General features: G+C 41.9%; 1 protein-coding gene across 2 annotated transcripts in view; it reads right to left on the bottom strand.

Moving 5' to 3' along the window:
• The window catches only part of LOC149305555 (epithelial splicing regulatory protein 1), a 31674-nt gene that overhangs the window by 12631 nt on the left and 357 nt on the right, over nucleotides 1-18686 (bottom strand). For both annotated transcript variants that reach the window (XM_089477344.1, XM_089477345.1), the window contains exons 2-4: nucleotides 18373-18498; nucleotides 14434-14547; nucleotides 5753-5867 (exon numbers count right to left, since the gene is read on the bottom strand). In XM_089477344.1, the coding sequence (XP_089333470.1) occupies nucleotides 5753-5867; nucleotides 14434-14547; nucleotides 18373-18498 (355 nt within the window). The remainder of the gene's footprint in view (nucleotides 1-5752; nucleotides 5868-14433; nucleotides 14548-18372; nucleotides 18499-18686) is intronic.

Raw genomic sequence — 18686 nt, 5'->3', positions numbered from 1 at the left:
CCCAAAGCTGGATTCTTCACGTGAAGAATATCTGGGCGTTCTGAATACACAATTAGCACCTCAATATTATATTCTGATTTGATAATATCTGTGGATGGTGGCTAGAGTCCGGGTTTTAAATGCAGATGAATTATTCTGGAATTTGTTTATAGATCCCCACAATTAGCAAATCATCGTCTTTGCGATGGACTTTTAAGAGGTTTCGATTGGAAGATGCCCACCGTTACAGGAACCTAGTCACCCTAAAGTGTGCGTCTTGGCGCCATTTAACAATACCAGCCCTAAACGCTGCACTGGAGAATCTTCACAAGGATCAGAATTAAGACCCCCAAAGCCAATCGTACAAATAAAACGGAGTTTCTGCAAATCTTTGCTTCTCCGTAACGTTTAAATAAGACTCTGCACTAGAATCACTATCGTAAGAGTAATCCATGGAACGATTCAATCAGTAGAAACGTTTCGTTGGTTGCTATGGTGACAAGGCCGTTTTCACTGCCCCAGAATAACCCTTTGTACATATTCTTGAACGCTCTCAGTAGGGACCTTTTAAAATGACCCAGTAATGGATAGGCGCGCGTATTATTCTTGGTTTTGGTGGCTTCGCATACAGCTGGGTCCTTGATGTTTTTTTTCATTAAGCTGTCAGCTGCGGGGGAGTCGAGGCGAGAAGAAACATTTCATCGCCTCGCACCAACTATACATTATCAATCGCTAGTCCAGGTGAGAGAACGAGACTTCCCTGCCTGCCGCCATTACAGCCGAGAAGCATTACTATATAAAAACTTCTTGGGGATCTCACCGAAGAAGCAGAAGATAATCACATGTATGCTAGCAAAACATCAGTGTCCACATAACACACATTTAAAGGCTAGTCGCATTGGCTAGAATAGGTGTTCTACTGAGCATGTGCGAGAAGCATACCATGGTACGCCCAATGGTTTCAGTAGAGACCGCTGGGGGAGGAGTTAACAGCCTACACCAATTTTCATGCACCAGTCTTTGAAATATGCATTAAAAATGGAAAACGGCTGAAGTCCTTAAGGTAGCGAGATGAAATGTCAGTGTAGCAAATAAACCCCACTTCCATGCCCAAAAGCAGCAAATTTTCTAAGCCATTAAACTGTGGTGTAAAAGAGAAAACATGTATCATGCAACAACCTATTGGCAACAACAAGACTATTTCAACATGGCATGGCACGAAGTGGAATACCACCACATGACCTACATCTACGTCAAACAATCTCGAACAGCAAGCTAATTATATAATAAAAAAAAAAAAAAAAAAAAAAAAAAAGTGTAAAGCACTCAGTCTACATTAACACCTTAACGTTTAGAATAAAAACAAAAAAAAACAAAACAAAAAAAAAAAAGGATTAAAACATGTCTTTAGCAAATCAAATTTTCACTAATGTGGCGTTTTGGATAGTTAAAAAAATAATAAAAAAAAAAAATTGGCTATTCAACTAAATGTGATTTCTCTCCAGGGAAAGGCGTTTGCACAACTATTTGTGTATGAATCACCCGGCGCAAACTGCATTCACCTCGCCCCGAGGCTCAAAACAGACCAAACTTGCTAGGCAGGGTTTGCATAGATAGGAACGGTCACGCCGACTGCTGCCACGTTCCTTATTACACAAATAACCATTTCAGAGCAGGCTGTGCGACAGGCAGCCATTACACTAATCAAATGGTTAAAAAAGCAACTTTAGAATAAAAACGTCCTCCAGAACCCTCCGCAGCACCGGACTCCCTCCACACTCCATAAAGTTTGAATGGTTCAGGCTCTCACAGCGATTAAACGATGGGACCAACAATATTTGTGCTTTTTGCATTTACACACAGTGCAAAACTTGGTGCAAACACAAAAAATTCAAAGACTACATTGTATCAGTGGGGTGATAATATAGGCAACATTTTGAGAATTTTCCCGATACTCTACTGAAACACGGGATTGGGACCATGTGATGGTCTCACAGATCTCCAACGCCCTGGAAGCCTTGGTGCCTGCTACAGGTACATACGAGCATTCCCACGACATTACTAGGGACTTTAGATTTGTGGATCTAATCTCCTGGGAGGATCACCGCCAAACAAGCTGCGGGATATCTCTCTGTAGTCTCTCGTTTCTCCATTATATTTCAGACTTCTGGCTTTCTATTTTAAAACCATAAACTTATGTCCCAAAGGGGAAAACATGAGGAAAAGTACTTTAACTTTCTGGAACAATAAAATATATTTGTAGAGAAATAAAAGCTCAGTGGACCCGACAAGGTAAACGTTGTGTTGGTGCTGAGGTCCAATATATTCATGATATGCAACGTCCACAAATGGGTGACATTATTTGGTCAAGTTGAAAAGTTATCAGGCCAACAGGGTATAAAAGATAAAACACTAAATAAAATGCCTTGGGACTTCAGAGGTTGCACAATGATTCCACTTATTATTTACAGATTATTACTAAGATACATAGCTTTTAAAGCCAGGGCCAGAATCTGTTACAGGGGAGAATTCCCCCATTAGCTTTACAAACGGGGTCATTTTTCCTGAACGAAGGAACATTTCATGAGATTGACGCATACTCCGTTTACGCTGAAGTCCACGATTCTGGCAATTAGGACTCAGCAATTTCAGGTTAATGTTGAAGGCTTCTGAACATTTGTAAAAGTGGAAAAATCAGAGGCCCAGAACTTAAGCGGACGGCCAATAGACCACAAAGTAAAGGCGATGGCTAGCTATTGTACGAAGAACTCACCCATAAAATTTCCAGCTGGAACCATACTAAACAAACAAGGGACAGAAATATCCAGGATGTATAAATTCAAAAAGCCGTTAAAATAGGATACAGAAAGGCACGGCGAGTAAATGCTGCATTACAGCCAGGAACACAGCTACACCATTACTTAATCAAATTAAACACGTGAGAAAAGCACACAGGCATGACCACCACATGAATTCTCGCTGCGGTCACCAATGATCAAGCAGGGAAGCTCCTCATGACACCACAGGAGCCCTGAACCTTTGAAAAGTGTGGTACAAGTCGGAGCAAGAGCAGAACCCAACAAGACCATAACTCAACACAACCATCATTGAGGTCCCTTGAACCTTGAGGTGCACCTAAAAGTAATGGTGCCCATGGCAGGTATATCGCTCAGCAAACGCACCAGATTATCAAGTTATCATTAAATGCCTAAAAATAAAAGGGTTCTGCACAATTACAAAATTTCATGGAGAAGTTTTGCATAAAAAGAACTCTGCACGTACACAAATGTTGCAACATAATTTCCCTTCGTTATTATGAGGTCTGTGTAACCAATACACAGGCTGGACCATGAAAGCGGAGTAAGGAACGCAATAAAAGCCGTTTATACCAAAGATCCAACACGGGACGGTGCATAGAGTAATAAAAACAGGAGAGGAAGGACCTTTCTATTAATTTAGGGAATATCCAAGAAACAAATACACCTTGCAGGGCAATGAAAGAACAAGGATACACGGCCAGGGTAGGTCAACACATGCCATGAATCAACAGAGGAGTGGCAAGATAGGACTCCTGTTACAGGCTGCTAAAATCAACACCGCTGTTCCAAGCAAAGCCGCCGCTCAGCTTTTACAAGAAGTGCCTGCTTGCTGGTACGAGTATCGTGTTTGCCTTGTTAGACAGAGCAGACCTTTCTTGCCACTGCTCGATGTGAGACAATGCAGCCAAGTCCCAGGACAGCCTCCTACCCTAATCTCTTGCCGCTTTCAGTGCCATGTTTCTAGGCCGGTTTCCACAGTACACAGATAAACGCAAAATACGAGGGCAAGCGACATCCAGAGCTCTACCTGCCACGGACAAACTCATTAATCGCAGCCAATACCCCGCTGGACAGAGCATCAAACACTTCTGCTGCCCGTCAAGACGAAGAAGCGATCAGCATCGCATTTGGCGGACAAGTTAAAATTAAGTCCAATTTATATAAAAAAGAGTTTAAATATTTATTAAGCTGGGACGAGGCATTTCTTTGTTCTGATCTTTATATTTTCAGGTGAGAGACTGCAACTTAAAGTAGGACTGATTGCTGATATCTGTGTTCTGAAAGGGTGGCATCATTTTCAGGGATTTCCCATACTTGTGAGGCCACACGCCATACACAAAACTTTTCTAAAACTTAAGACAGTAAGCCGAACAGTCCCATTGGACCCGTTTGAGCTTCGTGGGCCATGTACAATTTTTATTAATTATGGACTCTTTAAATGGTCAAAGACTGCTGATATTAAATAGCAAAGCCCGGTACAGTGTGGCCAGTCTACGCCATGACATCAAGAGGTTAATAAATATCCTTATTTCAGACATTAGTGTTCTGTACAGTGCATGTATATCCAGCTCCACACATTCTGAAAGGAAATATTCCAGATCCACACCCAAAAAAAAAAAAAAAAAAATCAGGAATGGTTCCTATAACTAGTGCATTAACTCGCAGTTTTAGTACATAATCAAGCATAAATCAGACAAAAAGGTTAACATTCAATTGCCACAATAGAAAACAAGCCAAGAAACACAGCAAGCTGGCTCATAGAAGAACACAACGAACATCAAAAATCTGGTGCCCTTGTGCATAAAAGTATACTTTTCCATGGGAACGCAAAAAATCATCCATATTACACTACAGCACTGCTTGAATTTGGTGTATTAATGGGACATTGGGAGAGTCCTGAATATGAATCCCATATACACTGGACCTATTTATGAAAAGCATTCCTGGGTCAGAGCAAGAGACATGGCAACCACTAGCAAAAATTACTATTTTTTATTTTTTTTTAAATTAAATCTGCAGCCTTAACATGGATTATGATGTCATTGCTGATAGATCAGACGTCTGCAGCTGCGTACAAAGAATAGCATCATGAAAGTCCATAAACTTGCTGAACAGAAAGGTGAGCCGCACCTAGGTAGTCGGTTATAAAAACTCTGGCGTTTTCAGGTCTTTAATGCGTAATTAAGAACTTCACTCAAAGGAGAAGCTTTGGAGACATAATCTTTGCTTCACAATGGGATGCGCCAGCTGTCATTTGTGAACACTTTCAACTGCACTTATTCCTTTTGACATATAAACTATAAATCCTATCAGCAACCCACTTTATCGAAGCAGCCATCTTAGCTTATCCGGTGACTAGTTACCGGTTATCTATCCTCTTCTTTGGGCAGTCTCTGTAAGGTATACGAGCAGATACATCAGGACTGCTGATAAATATGTCCGCCACTAATTTATTTTTCCAGAACAGTCCTTTTAGTCTAAAGATATTCCCGGAATAAATTACACCAATTAACAAAAACCACAAGCTACACCTATATTGAATGTCGCAATGCAATGAGCATACCAGATTACCCTTAACCCCTTAATGACAAAGCCCGTACATGTACAAAATGCAGTTTTCAATGGGTTTAGGGACCGCCCATTGTCCTTAAGGGGTTAATAACTCCTACAGCCGCAACCACTTAAATGGTATCAGGACACAGCTATAAAAGGATTGTTTAGAAGACATGGCACAATTTTAAGATTTCTAAAAGAAGTTCTTTTCATTGCATCCAAAAATAATTCTTACCCCTTAGCAGCCACACCATGGATTAGGGAGCTTGCCCTCCATCATTGACTGTTATAACAAAGAGAACACCTTCTTCCTCCTCAACTATAACGCGTGGCCAAAGGACATTATGCGTACTTACAAGATGCAGCAGCGCTCACACAATAAGTAACTCCAAAAAGGATACAACTCCTCATTGCCACCACGTCCAGCTCGCTTATGTCACCCGACCCAGGTAGGCACTTCTTGAATTCTTTTTTAAGGTCGAAGAAGGAGTAGAAGCATTCAGGAAGCATGATGTTCTGCGGAAGACAACAAAAGAACCAGTTATGTCACCTAGAAAGTTGAACCGTTAAACCAGCGCAAAGTACGAGACAGGGCCGGCCCTATAATGGGGCAGACTGGGGCAATTGCCCCAGGCGGCACTTTTCAAGGGGCGGCACTTTGCCGTCCCAAGTGCCGCTGTTTTGTCAGCTGATGCGGCTACCGGCGCCGGTTTTAACATAAATGTAAAACCGCCGCCGTTTAATTACTTGCCTGCGTGCAGCGTGCCGATCGGTTCGGCTCTTCGTTCCACCCCCTTGATGCGCCGTGACGCTCAAAGGGGCGGGCTCACGCAGAGCAGGTTCCCGTCACCGCGTGACAAGGAGAAGATCTCGAGCGAGAAGAGGCTGAAGAGCACGTCGGTGGAAGAAGAAAAAGTAAGTATTTAAAAAAAAAAAAAAAAATTGAGGTGATAAGCGGACCGATGGAGTCGCGGACAGACATTCATGCCCCTAGAGGGTTGCTGTGGAGAGGGGAGTCAGGGGACATTAACAATTGAATATCATTGAAACGTATTTGCGGGCCTACTCTATTTCAAACTGAATATTTTATGAAAAAGGAAACTGAAATTGGTTCTTTGGAGCAGTTGCTGTTTGGTGCCACCATGTCTGAAATGTGTGCAGGTGGTGTTCACTCCCCTTCTTCCATATTGGCGATATTCTATTTAATATGAAATGGGAACCAAAATTGGTGGTACAAAGCAAACAGCAACTGCTCAAAACAGCACAAATGTATGACCTCAATACCTCAGCACATGAGAGGTGAGCTGTCAGCTCAAGTGTTAAGCCTGTTAAAATGGCTGTTTATGGAGGTTATCATGAACCTCTGAAATCACTGTTTTTTCCTCCAAATATGTATAGGATTTTTTGTAATAAACCTTCTTGGCCTTGGAGCAGGTTTAATGTTAACATACACTGGCTGTGCCTTCTGTTTTTGAGGTAACTACAGCTAATAGGGCTTGTGGTTATCTGTCTTATCTGGTTATCTAAAGAAAGGCCTAATTTTAAAGGGTGGGAAGGACATAATTTTAAAGGACATATTCATGCCCCTAGAGGGTGGCTGGGGAGTGAGGACACAACAGGGTGGTTAGGACGATCTATACACAAAGGGGGGGGTGATACACATGGGTATAGGGTGCATTATAATTAACCAGTACAAAAGGGGGGGCATCAAAACACAAGGGGGGCATCAAATAAATCAATGCACAAAGGGGCCTGGCAGGGGGCACAGTCAGATACACACAATAAGCAGCAATGTGGACAGCATTTTTTATGCTCTTGACAGGTGTCAGTGCCTGTCCTGGTGTGTATTTGGTTATCTGTTTCCTGGCACTTTACTTACTGTAGGGATAAATAGAACTTTGTAATTTTTATTTATCCAGAGACAAAACGCCTTCCTGAATTTCTAGTCACGTCAAAGGACAAAACTCCAGACATCAGTGTGAGGGAAAGTGAAGGTATTGTGTTATTTACTCTATTTCAATCTGAATATTTTATGAAAAAAGAAACTTAAATTGGTTCTTTGGAGTTTGTGAAACACAATTGCTGATTTCATTATAGAGGGGACTATACACCACATATTGCTCCTTACTATACTTACTATATCTTTGTTTTTCTCATTATGTATTTGCGCCCCATGTGGAGGAGTATGCCTTTTAACCCCCTATATGCCACTCTGCCTTCAGAAATGCTCTGCGGGGATCTGGATCTTAGTCTCATAGTCAGACCTCATTTGAGGCAACAGATTATAAGACGAGGGGTAATTTTTAATAAATCTATTTAAACTATATAAATAAAGCTAAATAAAAATATGGAGTTTGCAGTTGCATGTAAATTATCACTTCCTAATTTTAGTTTTAACTATCATGATATAACATAATGGATGTAGGACAGTTTTTGCAGAATTTTTTTCCCCGAAGCGGGGGGGGGGGGGCAGCATTTCACACTTCGCCCCAGGCAGCACAATGTCTTGGGCCGGCCCTGGTACGAGACATGATATCCCAGGAAACCCGTCCTATCCGATGTTTGTACAACGGCTGCACAAAACCAGAAGTGGTTGTAATGAGTTCTTACACGGTAAAGAAACATCGCCGCGGCACGTGGATACTACTTTCAAACCAAACCACTTTCTCTTTGGTCTTTTCAACAGCATTACACACACACACACACACACACACATATATATAGTGAAAATGATATTTATATTAACAATCTCACATGAATTAGAACATAACGAAGGTACACAAACACGCAATAAACACGCCATCGCACGCCATTAAAGTTTCTAGCTATTACGCTAGACATTTCTTCCCCGTGTAACCACCCCCTGTTGATTTCTACAACAGTTATTTAAAAATGTATAATAAGTTTTAAAAACGTGGCTAACAGGAAGTGGTTATATGTTATGTCATCGGGAGTATAACGCGTGCCACTTACTTTGACCCGGTATACTCCGGACGCAGGCGTTTTAACTCAGATTCCGTGTTTTTTTTTAGCAGAATTCAAATTAACTAGTAGTTTTAAGTGATAAGGCTCGGTCTACAGACAGGACAATGTTGTCCATCTCTGAATATCAAACACTTCATTACAATGTATGGTACGGTATGAAGAGGCGGGAAGGCAGCTCATAAACCGGAGGTCGTGTTTGAAAGCTAAAGAATAACTTTATAGAAGTTTGTCCTTGTGTTTTGTTTGCTTTTACTACCTGTGACCGTGGAGCGGACAAAAAAACAGTAGCTCTATTATTTTATACATACATCTATATATACACACACACCTAGATATAAAGCAACTCCGAAACAAACATTTCCCTTAATTTTCTACAATAAGCCGGTTTTTCTGCTAATCAGTTATCTGACATTATAGGACTAGAGAACGTAAGACGGAAGTGTCTGCTAGCGTGTTAACATCAGAGAAGATGGCGGTAAGGGTTATGAGGGGTTTGGACATAACTATGGAGACAACTTACTGCTTCTAGTAAGCTTCTCACCAGTTACAAAGCAAGTTATCGATGCTTTAAAAGTTATCTAATAAGCCATTAGGAAGCAGAGGCGAGGGAAATACCTTCCAACCAACGCAAGACAGGCCAAGAGCGTCCAAATCACAACATGTAGACCGTTTTCTATGTCTTGTGGATTAATGTGAATTTCTAAGAGGGGATTTGCTTTTAGGTTGGGAGACTAATATTACAGAAATTGCAAAATTACAGTGAAATAAGACACATGCTGCAAGAGAAATGTCTAGGACACCCCCAATAGACTGCACAACGTTTCATCTGCAACGTAAACATCGGTAGCATCGGTATGCGCATGTCCAGGTACAGACGTGGATGTTATCAGTAGGAAATGCGGTCATATTAATAGAATCCTGAATGCACAGATCCTCAGAGTTCTTATAGTAGTCATAAATGCCCGGTGAATTTATATTATGGCAGTTTTACCCCCCACCCCCAGTTGAATATTAATAATTTGGTTTGTTGGCTCTAGTGAGCAGGGCTCTCCATCCCTACCCTCCTAACGCCTGGCATAGAGTTTAGAGAGTCATTTGTAGCGTGCGCCATACTTTGTGGCAGAAAAGGTTGACCTATGATGGACATAGGTATAGAATATTACGCAGTTAGCTGTGCAATGAATATGACCAAACTAGGTAAAGATGACCCCTTTATTGACTAGTTCCAGCTATTTTGGCTTGTTTGATACTGTATCAAAGTTACTTATTTTAAAAGAGAAAAATTACGTCCTTTACGCATTCAATAAACAAGAGCAGAGACCGTCGTGCTCCATTCCAGAAAAGGGTGTCAGAGATAATTCTCTCTATATACCCGACTTCTGCCAATCACACAGAACAGCCATCATCGGCTCTCTGTAAAATACAGCTTGGCACCTACATAGTTTATAGCAAGTCAGAGAAGACAGGGAATAACCAAACGCTGGTCCCAGGCAGGCTACTGTTAACCCTTTTTTACTGAAAGATAGGCAGGGAGATCAAAGCAAAGTTATTTTTTCGGAATTCACGATACATCAGGTTGTTTGGTCTAAATGACTGACACTAAAACCAGTTTACGTGCTACTTTATTTTTACCTTACAGAGCGATCATCTGATTCTGGACCATCGCTGACTCTAGGAAGTCCTAAGTGCCCCTGCTAGTACCAAACACACAAATCACAGAAAAGAGGTGCAAGACAAATAAGACACAGCAAACACACAAAACCGAAACAGCACACATGAAACACCTTTGGCAAGGGTTCTGAACCACTACACACATGTGAACTCTTCCTCATCTACTCAATGGCCAGGTCTGCCAAGAAGACATCAGCCGCTGCACATCAGAAGCCACAACGCGAGGACTGGTACAATAACAGTCTTCAATCCCCCCTCTTGCGTAAAGTCTAATACTTGTGAAAACTTGAATAATGGGGAGGATGACGATCCACACTGTACTGAGGGTGGCTGGCAAAGAAAGCCAGATGGGCCAGTGGCCGCGCCCGTATCCAAAGTGCACATACAATCAAGCCGCACATATCCTTTATACATCAGTGAGTGGATGCTGGCCTTAAAGTGCCAGGGCTGTTTAGTAATCCTTTCTCCAGCCCTGGTGGAGGTTGGAGCAGACAGGACTGGAGGACTCGGGGCTTGAATAAAAAACACCCCAGGCCTTCACATGAGCTGCCTCTTACTACACAGCACCCATGCGTGGCGCACCCACCCCAGAAAGAGGGTCAATGGTTTCAAAACGCCTGCCTTTGAACGCTCTCCAAAACATTACGAGAGTGCAGCAGGTTAGTACCGCGACATTCCTGCCAGTGAATCATTTCATTCCAGCTACATCACTGTGTAGAAGAATGCATTGATTTTCTTTTATATACACATTAAATGGCAAGTAAAAAACGGGTTTCAAAGTCTAGGTTTTAGAGGCTTTCCTCAGCTACTGAATAAACACAGCAATGGAGCAACCACGTGTTACAACAGAGGCAGCAGAAGGGGTTAAAAGCCTCTCCCCTGTTTACCCAGAAGGAGACACAGGTGGCATGATGTTAAAGGACTGCTGCGAGGTCCCCCCCCCCCCCAGTCCTGCAGGGTCTATTCCTACGCCATTATAGAACCCCCGCAAAACAAAGAACAGCTGGCGAGGGAAGACAACTTTCCTGTTCGAGGGGCAAAAACATGTCAAAGGACTCTGTCTTTGATGTTGGACAAGCATTTGTTACGAGAGACTGTAAAATACTGTGAAAATGAAATTATGAACAGAATTATAAAATTGATATATAGATATATATATATATTTCTAAGGAGTACATAATAGAATACTTCTATTTTAAACATCCTACAGGTGATCAGGCATGGTGGTAAGATTTTTAGGACAGCCGCCAGCTAGATGTTTCCTTGAGTCAGGATTTAATGGAAGGAAAGTAAATTAAAACCACAACGTGGCCATAAATGATCTTAATACCGATTACTGGAGTCCCCAGAGTTTTAGATCCTACTGTACAGAGAAAGCAGCTACAGACAGATAACCATTTTATGTCCGTATAGCGCCAGCAGACACGGTCACAAACATGTGCACACATGTGGACATACGCATACCATGACACATACCTACACATGTAATATGAGCACTGACTCATGGGCCCTCACTGCCAATCGCAAGCCCATTGTACTGGATGTGGACAAGAAAAGCTCGGAAACATCATCTAAAAAGGAATGTACTTCGAGGAGACATACCATGGATACAAATCCCTGAGCATAAAATACAGTACCCCGTACAACGATGATTGTTTTATCTGTTCGTTCCAATAAAAGTGGTTTATGCGCTGCCGTCGTAGTCGGTCATGATTTGTGACTTTCCCTGCCCAGACACCGAGCTCTTACTTTATGGCAAGGTTATGACGCTTGCTCCTCTATACAGCTAATGAAAGTCCGAGTCCTCATGTGTGACTGAGACCGAGCCACTTTATCGATAACCACCTGTAGTGAGGGCGTTTGTCTAGTGGATGGGGCTAAGGTCACAGGACTCAAAACACAAATTTCCGATATGTGGCTGAATTTGGTTGGAGTTCAACTTTTGCTTATTTTAAGCCACCTTTCTACGCTTAGTCAGCTTATTATTGACCATCAATGAGAATCTGCTTAGGTTCAACATGGTGAGAAAGAGGCATGAAACAGCAGACAGATTTTGCTAAAGAGAAAAAACGCCGGAGTAAATACCAACCCTCTTTTACAAGGTGAAAGTAGGTGGAAACCTCCAACCCACTGTAATATTTACTAAAAATCATCCACCCCCCACGCACCGCAAGGATTTGCAGGTAGTAGTAAATATCCTGAATTGGTCCCCGCTTGGACATTGGTTTTCCGCTTCCACATGTGATCATTTTATTTGTTGGCCTTTGAAACACGTGTTAAGATCACAAGACAATGGGGCTCTTACGGTATAAAGCAGGCTTAGGGAGGATTTTCGGGTTGTTCACAGTATTTTATTGGAGTGTTTGGACACCTAGCAATTAAAATATTACCATTTCAGGAAGAACATCTGAACTGCATCGCTCGCCCCTTCTTTTTAATTAAAAAGTGGAGATAAGCCACGCGTCTAACAGTAGTTGTAGGGTACATTTAGCGAAGCTTACTCCCACGCTTAATAAAAAAGTGTGCCTGAGACAGGGACAAAGATTCGCAAGAAATGGAAATTCATTACAAAACCGTTAAACATTAAATGCATCTGCAATATATACAAAAGGATTTTTTTTACTTTAAAAGGGGCAAACCAGGCTCTGGCTACAACAGAAGCTCATCAGCATTGTCCCTTTGTAATACGCAAGGAGTCGAAATGACGACAACTTCTCTCTGGTGAACAGGACCAATTACGTGTGCCACGTAGATAAGCCGACACCAGGACACTAGTGAAAAGGTGATCCTGCACCAGAACAAACTCAAATAAGAGATGCGCTGCATAGCTATAACCACAACGGCCATCTCCAATATTAGATAAACCACAAAAAGCGTAATAATATACTACACCAAGATCGTATTGCAAGAGCATTGAAGAACACATGGAGACAAGGTCAAAGATTGCTCCAGGGTTAATGAACGAGGCATTGGTTTCCCTATTGAACACTGTTCTATACCCCAAATGAAGCCCTACGGTAAATAACCACGTTGCAAACCACCCCACTAACCCCAAAAACGTAAACCGAACCACCGAACCCTTATAACTGGCCCTCGTAGCCTTAGCCTAGCAGAGGCCACAACGTTTTATCCCGGGACATGTCCACATAACAGGGATATTTAAGATGTGGAGCTGAAACTATTGCTCGCTCCCCTGCCTTACACCTGTGAGAGTTAATACGTATCAGCTGTAGATAAGGAACAATCCCTTCTTGTCCCGGCCAAGCTTATATCGCAGCTGAGCTTATCCTACCACCACCTCACGTGGGGGGAATCAGTCAGGCTTGTAAGAGGTACTCTTAGCACCAAACGCATGATGGTGGACCCCCCCCCCCCCCCGAACGCAAGCAAGCTCATTGCCCATCTTGCTCCGGTTACCTAAAATATGTACCAAGGACATAGTCACTCATATTTACTAAATGGCATTATATCACAAGACACCTGCTGGAACTATATTACACCTCACAGCCAGCTGAGTTTAACGTTGGGAACGGTTATATAATAAGCTATTGTATTCAGAAAAATGGGGGGGGGGGTTGGAAGATGGTTAACAAGCTTATTTAACTACTTGCTAACCAAGAACTTGGTGTGTTAGGGGTACATTTGACTTATTAAATAGAGGGTCTGCAAGAAATGCCCCGGGTCATAGAAAAGTAATTAAAAAAGTATGAAGATTTGCATGCGAGACTTGCTAAAATATATATGGATTTTAAATAGGGGGGCAGGGGCTTCCAGGAGATAAATCCAGCATGTTTGGGGGTAAAAAAGAATAACTGGTTATATTAACATGCAGCCAGGCAACATTAGGCCTGGTGGGCGCAGTTCCCTTCCACGAGGACGATCAGGCTGCAGTCCAGCCGCAGCGGACCTAGAATACTAAAGAAATCACAACAAGAGCAAAAAGAGTAGAAGATCGCACATTCCGTACATCTGCATGGCAAGAGGCATATACAATTATATGACGCTGATGTCTATGAAAACTTATTGAAGGACAAAGGAGACAAGGTCAAAGATTGCTCTAGGGCATCCAGTATACTTCTTAGCCAGAAGAATAACAATCCTACTGGTTACGCTTTGATAAACATTAAAAATGTACGATTTAAATGACTTTTCCCAGCCTAAACAAAAAAGCCAAGATATCACGCGAAGACTGAAGTCTCCATGTGCAATAAGTTATACACACTGCTTCGAACACCTACATAAAACCATTATATTCATAGGTTACAGTACGTCTGCTCGGTACTTTTTGTATCAGGATATGTGGTATGTCACACACCCTCTTCCATCGATGTGCCAAACAATAAAAAAAACACACACCCAGTGAACATGTTACACAACCCAAGCATACGACGCAATGAATATAAATATAAATGTATTAGACCATTACCTTTTTGGAGGCCTCGGGATGCAGCACTTGTCTGATGTGGAGTTGCCCATCGGTAGCCAAACAAAATGAAGTGCCCACTCCGATGTTCAGCTCATTACCAACAGACTGATTAAACTGTGATCAAAAACAAAGAAAACACGTCAGATTACACGGGCCAGTCTTTTAATCCAAACATGGCATCTGAAGGATCGTATTAACAGGAATGGAGACCAAGGACGGATTTTGTGTAGGTTTCTATATATGTATATTCTACGGTATAGACATTCCAGGTACATCATTATGTTTACTCTGCTAGAAACACCAGCCTTTTAATCTATTCCACGCTATGCAGGTCATACTCAATACACAAAAACCATCATTAGCATCTACCCGACTTACTTCGGCAGGAAAAAAAAAAAAAAATACATTTGGAACTTAATTATAAGGTCACTGGACATGCTCTGCTAGACCATTGCCCTTTATTAAAACACCTTCCATAACATACACAAATTACCCTGCATGTAGTCTTCTAGAAAATCAATATGGCGGCACAGACTACTCGTTTTGTTGATTTTACCAATGTATGGCAGGATTACAATACTACGCATCAAAAAGCCAAAAGACCATGATTATGACCGGTTAATTTAATATAACATAGGATGAGTGCTGCTTCAGGTCAAGAAAGCCTGGCATCCTACGTTGGGCAGGTAGACTCCACAGAGCAAAGCCAAAGCACATCACGCAAGGAGAGAGAACCTGTAAGGCCAGGCCCTTCATTCCATAACACAGAATGCCTATGGGGATAAGGTTTACACGGGTGAGAGCCCAAAGCCTAGGAGTACCGAGATAAACAAGCACCTACAGCAGGGGTGTCGAACCTGCGGACCTCCAGCTGCTGCAGGACTACATCTCCCATAATGCTCTTTCCGCTCAATGGCTGGCAGAGGAGTATGGGAGATGTAGTCTTGCAGAAGCTGGAGGGCAGCAGGTTGGACAGCCTTGACCTACAGGTATGGCCAAAACGTGGGATTGAGGACTAGCTGGCCCTTTGATAGCTGGTAAAATTCTACAGATCATTTGAGCCACCAAAGCAGTCTTGTACGTTACCTCATATACCTCAAACAATTAAGGTACGTTTGTGAGACTACAAAAAATGATCTCTAAATAACCGTACGACAACACCCAGGTTACACCCGTCTCTCCGATTAGAGGACGCTCACACACATCGCCAAACAGCTGGTTCTGCTGCTTTTCTTCTGCTCAGAGTATTAACCCTGTAAGCAAATTACACCCCTCCCCCCCACAAACATTTTTGCATCTGGCCCAACCAGTCTTTCTACATGTTCCCAGTACATGTTATGTGTTTACAAGCGTGTAACATATCTGGTAACAATTCACTTTATCTGGTTTAACACTGGATACAATTATAACATTGCACTATATGAACACACTAATGGCAGTAGTAGCCTTACTTATGTTAAAATTGTGTTATATATATACACACACACACACACACACACACACATATATACACCCAATGTCACAATGGGACTAAATTATTCCAAGAGGAATCGGCATCATTGCCCTAGGCTTAGTGAGGCGTATTAGAGATTTGGAAAGAACAGCACTTTGTAAACAAATAATTTGCCCATTTTGATAAATTTGTTAATCTGCAGTGGCCGGGAAACGTCAGCTTCTGTGTACCACGTGTCTGCCGGGACAAAACTCATGGATGTTTGATCTGTGGATACTGACTGCATATATTATTTATTCTGCACCTTTACCAAGCATATGCGACACATTACAATATACAGCATAAAAGTGCAATAAAAGGTTGACGTGGCCCTGAGGCGTTGTGACTTTTTCCACCTTTCAGTGTTAGAGGCTTTGCCCTTACAGAGGAAACAATGGTTGGGTTATAACAATATTCATCATTCTAAAGAGTGTCACAGAATTCTGTAAAAGGGGTTACTTCAATAGCTATAGAAGCAGGGCAAACTGGTATATTTAGGGTTAATCAAAATAAGAATTTTTAAATTGTGGTTAAAGAGATATCACCCTTGATTTATAAATTATACTATACAAAAGAATAAAAAGCAGCACATTAAACACACGTGTTTATGTATGTATGAATGTATGTATACACACACACACACACACACACACTAATAGTGTGTGCAATAAAAACTCATTATGGTATATCCCAGGAAACAATATTTATCTCATCATAACAAAATATTGTTACAATTAACAAAATTCTAAAAAAAAAAACAAATAAAAAATGTAACAAATACTCCAGCTATGACACGGTTAACATAAAATAACAGATATACATTAAAGGGAAAAGGGTGTTACGGGGCAAATAATCCCAATGTCTCCTTTTTGTCAATTTTCTTATAACAGAACAAAAAAAAAAAATTTTTTAAATTATTTTCTTTACGGAATAAATGTAGAACTATCTCCATAGAAGACACAGAATAGATTACTTTCAGCTACCACTTAACATAAATGTGTTTGTTTTGCTGTGAAATATTTATGAATTATGTATGGTAGATCCACAGTGAAAGCAGCCATGTGCGCACAATAAGGCGATCTGTATGGTTACGCGGCTTAGCGAGAAACAATCGTGGCGGATGTTCTAAAGGCGTCTTAAAGAATGAGCTGTCACCCCACCGGCAGAACCTCCACCCGGATCTTTGGCCGGTGCGACTATTAAAGTTCCCAGCAGCCGGATTACGGGCGGATAACAGCTGGAGTTGTGCAATCCCAGCCACCTGTTTAGTTAATGGTGGCTGTGGGTGTGATGACACCAAACCAAGTATGAAAAATATAGGCATTGTGTAACCAAAGGGTTAACACTCATTTATAATGGAGGAGGGGAAAGAAAAATCACAGAGGGGGGAGTCTATTCAGAGGAAGGGAGAGGAATTGTCGCTGATTTAACTTTACATCATACAGGGTCTGAATCCCATTGGTCCTGGACCTTTACAATGTATAGTAAAGTCAATGAGCAGAAACCACAACCCTCCCTTAAATGAATAGAGCCAAATGTAGGAATATTCACGTACATTCAGTGCAAATAATTGCCATTATTGACAGGTGTGAAGGCAGGGCCCCCCGAGACTATATACACCATCGTATCTATACTGGCATGTGTAGACTATAAGCTCTTTGAGCAGGGCCCTGCTCACCTGTTTCTGTAAGCAAAACTGTTATGTTACATACTGCTTGTTATGTCCTGTCTACCCATTGTACAGCGCTTCGGAATATGGTGGCGCTATATAAAACAACCGTGTGATACACTTCATATAATAATGACACATGCATACTAAGGTACACCAGAGGAAAAAAACATAATTGGCTGGGTTGGGCAGGGCGTTTCCATTGATAGGTGGAGGCGGGGGGAGCTGCAGAACCTGCTGTGTGTAACGTTTGGCAAGGGGAATGTGTGTGCAACAAAATGGGGATGATACAAGACCCCCCCCCCCGTGTGTGTGTGTGTATATATATATATATATATACACACACACACGCTTCTATATCATATACTGCTATCACAGTAACATTAACCCATTAGTAGCTATGCATATATATATAAATAACACAGCCATTGGAACGTTAATTTTACAATATAAATTTAACAAAAAAAATAAATAAACTGGTTTCTTCCAGCAGTAAATTATTTTTATTCATATAGAAAAAGGTCCCAACACGAAATATCTGACTCCAGCCAAATATCGTTTCTAATAATCTGTAATCTGAATGCTGACAGCGGCCAACACAACCGTGACAAATCTAACCTGGATTACAAACAGTAGAATTTACTAAACACCGGCGAGAGAATCCGCAGCTCTCCAGGAGCAGGGAGCCCAACTCCAGTACTGCCCCAAATGCCACATCCACTTCGCTCCAGGCCACATCTTCCCAGCAGTTTTAACCCCTTATGGACAGGTATCTCACCTGCTGCAAAGCCTGATCAAGCTGGGGGGCCGCATATAGGCTTTCTGGCTCGATCTTGGCCTCCTTGCACTCTTCTGTCAGCTCCAGGTGATCGGGTCTGACTTTGACTTCATGGAGTTTCCCAGCCTGTAACAGATCAGAGATAAAGCCCGGCTTTATTACCATGAAACACTCCCCAGCCCTTACATAATAGTGACAGCGAAGTGTGCACCCCGGGAGTGGGGTAATGAAAACGAATCGCGTCAGCCCAAGGTTAACAGAAAACGCTTACAAGCCCCATAACGTGTGCCAAAGCGCCAACATGCTCCGTGGCG

The sequence above is a fragment of the Sceloporus occidentalis genome, unplaced genomic scaffold (assembly GCF_023333645.1).
Source record: "Sceloporus occidentalis isolate IW3139 unplaced genomic scaffold, rSceOcc1.0.p SCAF_11, whole genome shotgun sequence".
Classification (NCBI taxonomy): domain Eukaryota; kingdom Metazoa; phylum Chordata; class Lepidosauria; order Squamata; family Phrynosomatidae; genus Sceloporus; species Sceloporus occidentalis.
The sequence above is the reverse complement of the archived record's forward strand: the minus strand, read 5'-3'. Positions and strand labels throughout refer to the sequence as shown.